The sequence below is a fragment of the Culex pipiens genome, chromosome 2 (assembly GCF_016801865.2).
Source record: "Culex pipiens pallens isolate TS chromosome 2, TS_CPP_V2, whole genome shotgun sequence".
Classification (NCBI taxonomy): domain Eukaryota; kingdom Metazoa; phylum Arthropoda; class Insecta; order Diptera; family Culicidae; genus Culex; species Culex pipiens.
Window position 1 is genome coordinate 194,668,956 of NC_068938.1, and position 13,967 is coordinate 194,682,922.

The window sequence follows — 13,967 nt, forward strand, 5'->3', positions numbered from 1 at the left end:
ACCCCATCAGTGGGGGTGACTATGGGTCAAAAAACGATACACCTCTCGTAATTTCTTAATAACAAAAACAATTTGAATAACATCGAAAATCTTTTATCGTAGAATTGTTCTTAGATAGTTTACTAACATTTTCCCAAAATATGGTGAAATTTGATGGACTCTACCTTTAATGGCAATCGTTTGAAAATTGACCCAATCTTACCCCTTTGAGAGGGTGACATTGGGTCAAATGAAACTAAAATGATGCTCAAATACAAAGATATAGTAAAAACAAGTCATCCAACAGTGTTTCTTGTTCGAGAAAATCGTATTGACATGCTAAAATATTGGAAGAGAGATTTTCAAATATTTGGGTACTTTTTGATCAATTCCAACAAAAAATTTAAAAAGTTGATTTTTCGAGAGGTCATTTTTGGCCAAAAACGTACTTCATCTTTAGACAGCTGCTAAAATGACAGGATTTGTTCTAGGAACGAGATTTTTTCAGAAAAGTCATCTTAAGATGTCCCTTGCACAACCCTTTTAACAGAATTTAGTTTCATTGAGAAGTACCTGAGGAATGGTAAAATCCTTAAAAAAAATACATTGACTCAATCTCACCCCCCAGACCCATTGATGTCACCCCCACTGACGGTATCCCAAAACATCCTGTTTTTTTCGGAATCAACTCCTTGCGCTTTGCGATGTTCTACAAAGTTATTCTCCGGATCAAAACCATTAACAAAAATTGAGAGTAGGAATATTTTATAGGGTTTTGAGAAACTTTCTCTAAGAAGAGATTACAAGTGGAAATTCCACATTTTTTCCTGTGTTCATGAGGTCATTTTTTGTAACTTTTGCTCTACGAAAAACGTTACTTTTCTTCAGGGATGCACCTTGGGTCCAAGGGGCCCATGGCGAAGCATCAATTTGGCGCCCTCCGTAATATTTCCACATTTTGATAAATTGATTTTAAATTTGAATGTTTGCCGATTGCTTTAAAGAATTCTGATTAAAAAATTGCAATTGGGGTAGTAAACAGGTTGATAAAAAAATCCCTTACCCAGTTTTCTTGTTGCAGTATTTTCAAATCGATGATTTAATTTCTAGTTTTTATTTCTACTTTAAATTGATATGAAATTTAAAAATACAATTTAAAAAATCAAATATTGAAACTGTTTTTTTTTCGATTAATTTCAGCATTAAAAAAATTGAAATGTGTGAGTTGGCATTTGGTATCCCCTAAAACATATCAGAGTTATGTATCTTGAAAATAGGAGTGCAATCAACTCAACATTAATATGCATTTCCCTGTGTTTATAAGACACATTCTCCGGACTAGTATACCAGAAGGAAAATTTTAAAACTTGATTTAATGGCGAAATATATGTTGTGATTGAATTGTTTATAGTTAAGGCTTGTGAAACCAACATTTAAAAACATTTAAAGATTTATAACCTTGACTTGCGACGCAAATTAAAAATAAATTGCAAAAAACGCCTCAAAACCTCCTTCGGAATCCTGAAATATATCCGGAGGTCAGGAACCATTTTTCCAAAGCATATCATATCCAGAAAATAGAATAAATCTCTCATCAAAAAACACGAACGTAGAACAGCAACCGAAACGTTAAACCCTTAGCCCAATGTCTTATGGCAAATTTATTTACTTTCAGAATCTGTAAAAATATTGAGGATGTTTTCTTTGAAATTTCCGAGTTATTGTAAAGTATGCACTTCGGAAGAAACCGGTCAAGAAAAAATTCAAATGGGCAGCTGCGGTGGAGAAAGCAAGCCAGAGAGGGTCAAGAAAAGCCCGAAGAAAACGTTCCCTCTCTTTTGTCCTGCCGTTCGTAAAGCTGTTTCTTGACCCCTTTCCTTCCGATCTGCAGACTAGCCTTATAGCAAAAAACTGAAAAAAGAAACAGTTTGTTCAAACATATTTTGAATTTTTGTAAAACTTCCACAAAAGTTTTTTTGCATTTTGATTGTAAGACAGATCGGTTGTCATTTTAAATTAGTTTTAAATGAAGATCAGGAAACGGACATATGCATATAAAATTATGAAAAAACAAATTTTCAAAAAATCATTTATATTTTGTAGTTTATGTACAGTAGCACAACTGTGTTTCGTAAAATTAGGCATGAAATTTGTATTTATTTTTGGTTGATCTTGATAAAACCTTAATTCGAGAAAAAAATCCTGAACTGCAAATTGGAGACAAATGACGGTGTTTTGAAGATTTAGTTTTTTAGTTTTTTTTTGTGAATTTTGGTTTGGGGCGTTCGGTGTCTTAAAATACAAGAAGAAGTGCAGCCGAGGTGTGTTGTTGGCCATCCCATCAGCATAAAAAGCAGCTGGAAAACCTTTCTAGAGTAACGGCTCTGGATATTCTGGTCACCACGTTTACCAGTTCATTATCTGCGGAGAACTTCAGTCAAAACATTAAGGAGGAGCTTCTACTAATTTGGTGAGATCAACCCAAAAAAAACTGACATTGCATTAATCATTGCCACTTAACTAAATACACGCTGATCCCATTTTTGCCTTATGGGATTGGAAGTTTAAAGATAGGTCGAGGACCCGTCAGGTTCTTGCTCTATGTTTAGGCGGGGCCGGACAATGCCCAATGGCCTCGGAATTGGACCGCAAGGAGCTCTGTCATTCTGAAATGGGTCATTGGAAGCAGCGCGAGGGCTAACACCACCTAATGTCCGGGACTGCAATAAGTTGTATCAGCATAAACCAAGTCTGATACAGATTATACTTTCCCATAATTTCGTAGCCGGCCTACGGATATTGGATTGGTTGAACACACACACACACACATCTTGATAAAACCTTAATTCGATTTTAGGGTCTTCTTTAAAAAGAAAACTATTTGTTTTGGAAAAATATTTTGGGTTCCCAAGACACCAACCATCTGGAATTTCAAAACAAACGTTTGATAGTTGAGTGAACTCCGTGTAAAAGGGGTGTCAAACTAAAAAGTGACCCCGTTCGTTTGACAACAGTTGGTGTCAAACCATCGGGTTTTGAGTGTATTGGCGCAGTACCCTTTTAAAAGGGTACCGCAATGGAGTGATGCGCTCGCTAGCGACATCTACGAGTCATTTGCAATCTATTTTGACAGTGGCGCCATCTAGCGTCTTGCTCTTTGCCGTATTGATGAGATCCTTTAGTTTTCCAGACTACTCAAGGAACAGGGAGCACCTGATCGAAGTACAAACCGGCGTTTTTTCTCTCCGAGATCAGCCGGAAAAGGGGAAAATCGATGGCAGTTTGAGCCACTGGCCTTTTTTTATCAAGCACCACAATTGAAACAGAAAACAAAAAGAAACATTCTTAGTAATTTTCAAGACAACGTCGGCTTATTTCCAAACACCGGAACTGTCGCTGTTTCCTCTGGCAGATCCAAGGTTGGTTGGCCAACAAAAGACGTCCTTAGGTGGGCGTTTCGTTTTTCTGCAAGAAAGAAAATAATCTTCAACCATGCACAACAATTACTTATTACTGAATTAAGTTAAATTTACTGAAATCTGCACTACTGAAATTTTTAGTAAATGGGTAATTCTCTACCAACTCACACGAAATCGGGAAAAGTTGCCCCGACCCCTCTTCGATTTGCGTGAAACTTTGTCCTAAGGGGTAACTTTTGTCCCTGATCACGAATTCGAGGTCCGTTTTTTGATATCTCGTGACGGAGGGGCGGTACGACCCCTTCCATTTTTGAACATGCGAAAAAAGAGGTGTTTTTCAATAATTTGCAGCCTGAAACGGTGATGAGATAGAAATTTGGTGTCAAAGGGACTTTTATGTAAAATTAGACGCCCGATTTGATGGCGTACTCAGAATTCCGAAAAAACCTATTTTTCATCGAAAAAAACACTAAAAAAGTTTTAAAAATTCTCCCATTTTCCGTTACTCGACTGTAAAAAATTTTGGAACATGTCATTTTATGGGAAATTTAATGTACTTTTCGAATCTACATTGTCCCAGAAGGGTCATTTTTTCATTTAGAACAAAATTTTTTATTTTAAAATTTCGTGTTTTTTCTAACTTTGCAGGGTTATTTTTTAGAGTGTAACAATGTTCTACAAAGTTGTAGAGCAGACAATTACAAAAATTTAAAACTTTTTTTCGTAAAATCGTGATAACTTGTGATGTTTATAAGCAAACCCCTTATGTATATATATCAAAAATTTTGTAATTGTCTGCTCTACAACTTTGTAGAACATTGTTACACTCTAAAAAATAACCCTGCAAAGTTAGAAAAAACAGGAAATTTTAAAATGAAAAATTTTGTTCTAAATGAAAAAATGACCCTTCTGGGACAATGTAGATTCGAAAAGTACATTAAATTTCCCATAAAATGACATGTTCCAAAATTTTTTACAGTCGAGTAACGGAAAATGGGAGAATTTTTAAAACTTTTTTAGTGTTTTTTTCGATGAAAAATAGGTTTTTTCGGAATTCTGAGTACGCCATCAAATCGGGCGTCTAATTTTACATAAAAGTCCCTTTGACACCAAATTTCTATCTCATCACCGTTTCAGGCTGCAAATTATTGAAAAACACCTCTTTTTTCGCATGTTCAAAAATGGAAGGGGTCGTACCGCCCCTCCGTCACGAGATATCAAAAAACGGACCTCGGATTCGTGATCAGGGACAAAAGTTACCCCTTAGGACAAAGTTTCACGCAAATCGAAGAGGGGTCGGGGCAACTGCTGTGTGAGTTGGCGGAGAATTACCCAAATGTATCTTGCTGAAATTTCAGCAAACTTTGAAAGCTCCATACAAATTTTAACTGATGTTCAGCGAAAAACTAACTGATGATTTCAGTAGTGCAGTTTTCAGTAAATATTAACTGAAAACATACATCAGAATTTGCTGTGTAGGGTTTTGAAAATATTCAGTATTTATTCTTAAACCAGGATAAACAGTGACCGCGCGGCCATTATTGGCATCGAGCGCAGTCCAACGAGTCCAACCGATCGTCCCGTTGAAGAGGTACAGAGATTAGGCCAAATGTTTCAGCTTGTCCAGGTTCTTACGGGTCAGATGCTGGACAGGTTATTCGTCGGTGTCCGGAGAACCGGGCCTCAAACTAAACTTATAAAGCCAGGACATTTCCGGAAAACTCAAGATCTGACATGTCCAAAAAAAAAACAAAACGAAATTCTTATTTCTACATGCAGGGCTGCGCTGGCGTTATTTTCGACAAATGGAGATACACTTTTTACAGGGTAAACCCAGCGAGGTGCAGCCAAAGTGTAGTTTTCACCCTTTTAAACGGATATAATGTTCTCTTTTGCTCAAATACCCTTTAAAAGGATACTTTTAACCCTTTCAACCGGTAATTTTAGTTTTGAGTGTAAGGATGGCTAATTTAGGGTTCCGACCTCGGTTCCGACAAGAGTTCCGATCTGTAAAACTAGTTCTGGCGAGGGTTCTGTAGGAGGCGGCAACAAGAAAACCAGCTACAACTTTGAATCGAATGTAGCGGCAGGTTGCTTCCGGTTGCAATGAGTCCGAGAAATGGCATTACACACGCAGCACCAAATCTAAGTGCGCCGATCGAAAACTGAGTGTACACTCAAACCCCGATGGATTGACACCAACGGGGTCACGTTTTAGTTTGACACCTCTTTTACACGAAGTTCGTTTGTTTTGATAGTGTGAGTGAGCGCTGTGTAAAAAGTGACAGTTCGTCACTTTTTAGTTTGACTTTGACCAACCAACGGGGTACAAACTAAAAAAAGTGTCAAACGAAAAAGTGACCAACCACCGGGGGTTGAGTGCACTGGGAGGGCCCAGTGACGATTCTAGCAGAGTTCTCAAAAAGCTGGATATTCTAACAGCATTCTAGAAGAAATGTCAAGAGAAATGTTCCACCGTTCTAGCAGGATTCTGGCAGAACCAGCTCTGCTAGAATACTTCGTGACTGGGCGTGCGTGATATACACACAAAGTGAACTTGAAAAAAGAATAGAATGTATCCTTTTGAGGGATACTTCTGATTTTACTTCAATTTTTTTAACCGTGTAGCGAACGCTCTCCACAATTTATACCAGTTCTGACACCTTGACGTTATACCACTTTCCTCGAAATCGGATGACAGATTGACGTGGTGTCGCGACGACGACGGATTGATTAGATTTTGATGGTGGCTGACCGCAGCAGCAAAAGAGTTTTCCTTTTTTAATTTCCCCACCGGGCATCCGCGTCGTCGTTGATCCGGGAGTCCAGAGATCCCGGCGGTGGGAATCCGTCGTCCCGTATTTGGGTTGTTTGAAAGCCGGGACTTTCAAGTCGTCTACCAAAAGAAGTGGAGTCGGAGGAAGAGGAGACAAAAATCGTGAGGCAACCCGCAAATAATGGTGCAATTTAGGTTTATCTAGGCCAGAAGTTCTTTTTTTTCTGTCGCTTATCTTTCTCCTCTTTTGGGTTTGTCAACTCATTGTGAAGATTTTTTGTGCGAAAAAATAAGGGTGAGTAATTTTTGTTTGTTTTTTGAAATCGAGAAATTAAAAGTGAGAGTGTGTGCAACATGGAGTTAAACTTTCTGTGCAGTTGCTGTGAAGGTTCCCATGGCACTTCGAAAAGTTTAACTCCATGTTGCACGCACACACTCTCACTTTTAATTTCTCGATAGTGTTTATTCAAGTGATTCTGATTCTTTGCAGGGTTTGGCTAATTGGATTTGTCCTCGAGGGGAAGAGTGAGTGCGTGCACGACATGATGAACGAGGAGGTCGCGCCGAGCCGGAATGTGGTGTCGCAGTTCTTCAAACGGATCTCGCAGCTGTACCAGTTGCAGCTGGACCGGTGGACGCCGCACACCCGGATGCGCTGGGCCGGAGCGATCGTGCTCGTGCTGGCCTTCCTGCTGCGCGTCTTCACCAAACAGGGCTGGTACATTGTGACGTACGCGCTCGGGATCTACCACCTGAACCTGTTTATCGCGTTCCTCACGCCCAAGATCGATCCGGCCCTGGATCTGGACGACGACGGCGGCCCCGAGCTGCCGACGCGCTCGAACGAAGAGTTCCGGCCGTTCATCCGGCGGCTGCCCGAGTTCAAGTTTTGGTACGCCATCTCCAAGAGCACCGTGATCGGCATCGTGTGCACCTTCTTCGACGCGTTCAACGTGCCCGTGTTCTGGCCCATCCTGGTCATGTACTTTATCACGCTGTTCTGCATCACCATGAAGCGGCAGATCAAGGTAGGATCTTTTACATGGTGTCGATTTCTGGAAAAAGTCAGGGTAAAACTGGAATTCTAGACTTTTTTTTGATTAGGTCCTATAAACATATGAATTGTCAGGGAATTTTATTTTGACCTAGACAAGTCAGGGAATTTTAAACTGGGTCAGAGAATTTGGATACTTCAAAATTCCATTTCTGCAGGCCAAGGGTGAATGATACTGATGATACCTCTTCAGTTGACGCTCAGGCGAGGAACATCCTGGAAGGAGCGTCACTGACTACGTCCGTAGTCCTGTTAGATCATTCTTGATCACGACAGTATAGCTCTGATTCCTTGCAAGTGTCCTATTTTCTTACCTCCACGTTGGCTTGGTTAAGTCATCATGATGACAAGGTGTAACCTAGCTGGTGGCCTGTGGAAACGATTCGTAAAGCTTTGACCAGCGATGGTTAGAGTCGAGACGGCTAAAAGAAAGGGGCGCGCCAATGTGGGAAAGGGAAGTAATTTGTGATTGTAGACGGTATTGTTTTGATTCGCAGTATGTTGAGTCAACTGCTGTGGATGTACCTGAACATCGCAGAACGGGGTTTCTCTTCTTTCCATTTTTATCTACCATCTATATTCTGTGTATTTTGTTTAACTGATTCTCTAACACGCCTTCTGTTTATTATCGTACATTTGTTTTCGATTTTACTTTTTTGATTATCTTATTTCTCAACGCTTTTCCACTCTATTTTACCAATTGATGCTGCTGTAACAAACTGTCTGCGTTCCCTTAATTTGGCAGCGATGTCAATTTTGTTTATCATGTGCCTTTTCTTTATTTAATTGCCCTAAATACAATCTAAGCTTGTTTGTTACCTCTATGTATTACCTATTGTTAATTTCTTTATCTACTTCATAAATTACTATCTTTCCTTTACTATTGATTCTTTACATAGTATATTTCCTTCACTGTCCATTGTTTTGAAACTTCACCTTTTTCTTAAGCAAGTGAGGTTTGAGCCCTTACTCAATTTATCGAACGGTTAAAGGTTTAATACAAATATTACTATTGTACTTTTGGTAAACTTTTATAAACATGCTTAGGACCAAAAATTGTAACAAAACACCGCGACAAAAGAAATAGCAACATAAAAACACGACTCAACACTAGGAAAGATTTCAGGAGAAAACAATACACAGTAAAATAACAACTAGTTTTTGAATTCAAACTAAAAATAAAACAGTTTTTGCTTTAATGAAAATTGATAGGCACACTTTAAATGGTTAGGCGCTTATACTTACATCAAACCCTACTTAATGTACCACCCCCGGCCGAGTTAAAATGCGTAACCGGAAAAGAAGGTGTGCATGCCTGGCACGAACACTCAAAGCGTGTTCTAGCGTGTTGCTCGTACTGACTCAGAGCAAGGGTAAGATGTAGGTGTAAGGGCAGTGCGTGTTCGTCGGGAACCTGGTGCATAAGATCGGTCAAGGCCCGTTCTTACACTGAAAATTGCGAATTGCGAATTTTAAACATCAAATTCAAAGATTCAAAAATACTGGTGTATAAGCGTTGAATAAGACAAAAAAAAATTAGGATTTAAAAATTTTTGAACTAAAAATTTTTAGAATTTTAATTAACTAAATGCATTTCTGTTGCTTATTTTGGATGTTCGATAAGAAAAATAGATTGACAAAAAAACATTACTTAATCCACCGTAAGGTGGTTGATGCCTTCCTCACAATAGAATAGTTTTTTTAATGGTAAAATAAAAATTTCTACCTACAAATGTTCTGTAAATTAAACTTCATATACTCATAACACGATAGTGTTCTGTGATATTTAACTTTTGGGCTCGTTGGATAGGTATTTAAATGATTAATCCGGACATCGTTTCCATCGAAAAATCTGAGATTCAGCTTCAAAAGAATGAATAAACAACTGAAGTGTTGCTCATAACTTTGGATAGGGTTGTCAGATCTTCAATGTTCTGGCCTTTTTGGAAAGGTCTTTTGATTCTAAACGCACGGGAATGCACTTTAAACTTGTTAAATTAATTTCAGCTGATAGCACTTAATTTTCCGTTGAAATTTTGAACTTTTTTGAAAAAATATTTTTTTTTCCGGCTTAAGCTTTAAGAGCGAGTCCACGAACAGGGCATACCCCTTTGTATGGGACGTCGTTTGGACCTCACCAATCTGCCTGAAATTTTCAGGGATTGTTTGTACATATAAAACTAGCATCTGGGCAAAATATGAGTACTCTAGGTCAACGGGAAGTGGGGCAAATCGGGACACAAAGTTTGAAGGTTCAAAAACGTCAAAAATCTTAAAAAGGCTATAACTTGGGCAAAATTCAATTTAATTTCAAAATTTAAAATGCATCTCAAAGGGCTTAAAAAATGCAACAAAATGCAGGGAGAAGCATCCCAATTGGTTAAATCTAAAGGGAGTTTTTGGCATTTTAGTGAAAAAATAGCATAATTTTCAAACTCAAATAAAAAAGTGTTCCATCCAGATATCAACTCGGTTCGACCTGCAGCTTGTAGGGGACATCTGGGACTACCATCTGAGACTGAGAACCAGAACTTGTACCAGCCTAATAGAATCAGAAATTTTTTATTTTCTAAAATAAACTAAACTTTGACTCAAAAATGATTCAAAGGGATCTGATTTTATGAAATCTTAAATGGGGCGGAATAGTGATGGAGAAATGGAATTTAGGAAATTTTTTTTTTGTATTTACATTTTTTTTATTAGATTAGATAAAGAATTTTTGAAATTAAAAATTTAAGAATTTAAGAATTCAACAATTTGAGAATTTAACAATTTAGGCCGTTGCCAATATTTTCCAAAGTTTATGTCCCTCCTTTCAAAACCGTTTCTAAAAATCAGGGGGCAAATTTTTTTTTTCAAAAAACTTCAAAATTTTAAAGGATATAGAAGTCTAACCAACTGAAAACAATTAAAAATGCATTTTCCATTCATATTTAGCATGTCTGGGATCGATCAAAAATATTTTCAATTTTTGTGGAATTGGGACCATCCATAAACCACGTGGACACTTCAGGGGGGGGGGGGGGGTATGGCGATTGTCCACGCTCCATACAAAAAAGTTTTTTTTTGTAGGGACAATTGTCCACGAAGGGGGGGGGGGTTGAGAATCCCAAAAAAAGTGTCCACGTGGTTTATGGATGGTCCCATTCCAATGTAAAGCAGCGCAAAAAAAAAGAATTTCGGCGAAAAAATAAATCTCTTCAATAATTGGATATTTTGTAACTTTTCAATTTTAGAATTTTTGAAATTTTGGTTTTTAATTTTAGAATTTCAGAATTTAAGGATTTTAGAATTTTAGAGTTTTAGAATTTAGGAATTTTGGAATTTTAGAATTTTAGAATTTTAAAATTCTAAAATTCCAATTTTCGAATTTAAAAAAAATTGTATTTTAGAATTTTAAAATCTTAGGTATTTAGAATTTTGGAATTTTAGAAGCCTAGAATTTAAAATTTTATGTTTTAGAATTTTAAAATTTTAGAATTTTGGAATTTTAGAATTTTAGAATTCTAGAATTTTGGAACTTTAGAATTTTGGAATTTTAGAATTTTGGAATTTTAGAATTTTAGAATTCCAGAATTTAAGGATTTTAGAATTTTAGAGTTTTAGAATTTTTGAATTTTAGAATTTTAAAATTCTAAAATTCCAATTTTCGAATTTAAAAAAAAATGGTATTTTAGAATTTTAAAATTTTAGGCGTTTAGAATTTTGGAATTTTAGAAGCTTAAAATTTCAAATTTTTAGAATTTTGGAATTTAAGAATTTTAGAGTTTTAGAATTTTAGAATTTAAGAATTTAAGAATTTTAGAATTTCAGAATTTTAGGATTTAAGAATTTAAGAATTTTGAAATTTTGTAATTTTAGAATTTTGGAAGTTTAGAAATTTGGAATTTTAGACTTTTAGAAGTCTAGAATTTTAGAATTTTAGAAGTTTAGAATTTTAGAATTATAGAGTTTTAGAATTTTGGAATTTTAGAAGTTTAGAATTTCAGAATTTTAGAATCTTAGAATCTCAGAATTTTAGAAGCTTAGAATTTTAGAATTTCAGAATTTTGGAATTTTAGAAGCTTGGAATTTTAGAGGTCAGGGAAAAGTCAGGGAATTTTTTGATTGAGATATGAATCGACACCATTAAACCTGCCCTCGGAGTCAGCTCTAACCTGTCCCTTTCTCGTCTCTTCCAGCACATGATCAAGTACCGGTACCTGCCGTTCACCCACAGTAAGCCCCGCTACCAGGCCGTCCCGACGGCGGACGCCAGCAAGTGACAATTAAAAGCACAAACCTTGCCATCATCGTCGTCGTCACTACTATCGTCCGTGGCAGTACCCAATTCCGCTCCCGTGGCGGCTGCCGCCGAAGTCCACGGCCAACCGTCGGCGGCCGGAGCTAGTCCATCGCCGCTGATTTCGACCGTTTGAGAACCGCGTACAGAAATGAAAGAACGAAAAGTGCTTCTTGGAACCTGTGTGTAATTTATGAGTTCACACCCCCTTTTTAAGTTTCAGTTGAGCTTCGATTTGAGTTTTTTTTTGTTTTGGTTCAGCAGTCGATTTGAGGAGACGCAATTTGACGATAGAGAAAAAAGTGATGCAAAGACCACACCATCCGGGCATTGATTTGTGCTTACGTCGTAGTTTAAAAAAAAAGATGTGTTTTTTATAATACTATTATATTCGAAAAGCTTAAAATCTACAACCTTCAAAACCAAAATTTTTCTGTAGTTCTATTTCATCAACGAAATCAATTTCGTGTACAGAGCCGAAAGTTTACTAATTCTTAAGTAAAGCTATTATTATTTGTATTCTCTTTTCTTCGCCTTTCTTTAGTTGATTAATCCGTAGGTGAATTATACGTTGAGCTAGTTTTTAGAATTATTTTCCCCCACCCCAACCCCAACAAAAACTTTTTAACCAACATTTTTCAACTGTATGTTTATCGAACCTAAGTAGCGAAAAATTAAAGTTAATTTTCACGCAAGTCACACTCCAGCAGTAAGTCAACCACCGACTCTCGAGGATTCCGTGAAAGATGAGAAGCGAATGTGACGAAAATGTGAGTGCGAGAACGAAAATAAGTAATTAGTAACAAAAAACAAGCAAAAAATTAGCATCCTACCTAAGTTATCACAGCAAAAGAAATAACAAAAAAATGGCATCCCTATCTGTACTAGGTGGAAGGAAGAAGAAATATACACACTAAACAAACACACATACACACACACGTGGGATAGATTAAAAAAAACGGGAGGATTGAGAGAAAGGAGAAAATACCGACAGCATTGTAATAAGAAAACTCTTGGATAACCAAATAAATATTAAAAAAGTGGTAATTTTAACGCGTTTTACTTGGTGGGTAAGAAACGTTAGAAAGCCCAACGTTATTGTTTTCTTCAGAATCTCAGGGTGGCAACTCAACTCGGCAAATTGTGAATAACGAAAAAAACGAAGTTGACTTTATAGCTGTCGGCCACCATTGCTAGTACCAACCACTAGTGTCTTCCTTTTTATCTACAAGGACTTCGCCGCCCTGGGCTCCTAAGTTTATGAAAAGTATGGCACGAAGCGACGGCGCCGAATACCCATATTTACACAAAATTTTTTAGAGCGCCCGCCGCGGGATTCGAACCAGCAACCTCTGGATTGTGAGTCCAATGCGCGGTCTGATTGATCCACACGGGCGGGACATTTCGTTAAAAAAAATGGGAAAAGTGAGGAATCAAAAGCATACTTCTTTGAAAAATATTTTCTACTTTGTAATTATTTTTACGGTTGTTATAATACTGCCGCTCTAATCTAGTCCGTCCCATATGTATTTTGGTCATTTTTGAGATAAACACAGCAAAAGTATTGTTTTCACATGTACTTTGGGCCAATTCAATAAAAATGTGATGTTTGTTCTGAAAATTCCAAAATAAAAATCACTTTCGTGCTGTACCATATGCAAAATAAAGGCAAGTCAGTTCCTTCTAAAGAAATGTCTCATAAATCGATTGAATGAACGTGGACCATTTAAATTTCAAGGACTATGTTTCTATGAACCCGCAGAACTTATTGATTATGACTTTTATATAAATTTAAATATAAAAATTTGAGAATTGTTAATTTAGAAGTTTAAAAGCATTAATTTAAAAAAAATTGAGAGTTCGAATTTTAAAGTTTCTAAATTTTATAAAACCAATGAAGTTTGCAAATTTTGAAATTAATAAATTTAAAAAAGTTTTGAAGTTTTGAGTTTTTTTTTATTTTAGAATTGTAGAATTGAAAAAAAGTTATGGTACTACACTGCCCATATTCGCATAAATGTCCCATATGCAAAAACAGCAAGCCGAGAAAAACGCATTTGAAGTTTGTCCCACATATAAGGCTACGTGTTAAGTTTTCGCGAAAAAACTGGATTTCCTCCTGATTTCTTGAACAAAGTACTGGATGTTATAGGCTTTTCTGAAAGAGCACACGATTTTGAACCAAACTGCATCATTAACTCAAATGTGATGGAAATGCATATGGGACATTTATGTAACACACAATCTATGAATTTATGAAAAAAATATTCGATCTGTGTTCTCAAAATTCAAAATGTGCAAAAAATCTGAGAAATGTTTGAAGGAAATTTTGCAATGGCCTATACAATCACAAAATAAAAAAAAACAATCACATTATAAAAAAAAAATATTTTTTTTTGTAATTTTAAAAAGTTTATTTTGACATTTATAAATTTATGTTGTTTTAAAACTTTTTGA

At 36.6% G+C, this 13,967-nt stretch overlaps 1 protein-coding gene across 1 annotated transcript; it reads left to right on the top strand.

The window, feature by feature from the left end:
* The first annotated feature begins 6,094 nt into the window (after positions 1-6,094).
* On the top strand, positions 6,095-12,557 carry LOC120424718 (protein RER1). The gene is made up of 3 exons (XM_039588901.2): positions 6,095-6,469; positions 6,665-7,202; positions 11,410-12,557. Exons 2-3 carry the CDS (start codon positions 6,717-6,719, stop codon positions 11,491-11,493), a joined length of 570 nt encoding a protein of 189 aa, XP_039444835.1. The 5' UTR covers positions 6,095-6,469; positions 6,665-6,716; the 3' UTR covers positions 11,494-12,557.
* The last annotated feature ends 1,410 nt before the right edge of the window (positions 12,558-13,967 follow it).

Coding starts and splice junctions, on each gene's coding strand:
- LOC120424718 (XM_039588901.2), top strand. CDS start 6,717: ATGATGAACGAGGAGGTCGCGCCGAGCCGGAATGTGGTGTCGCAGTTC. Junction 7,203..11,409: donor CCATGAAGCGGCAGATCAAG/GTAGGATCTTTT, acceptor CGTCTCTTCCAG/CACATGATCAAGTACCGGTA.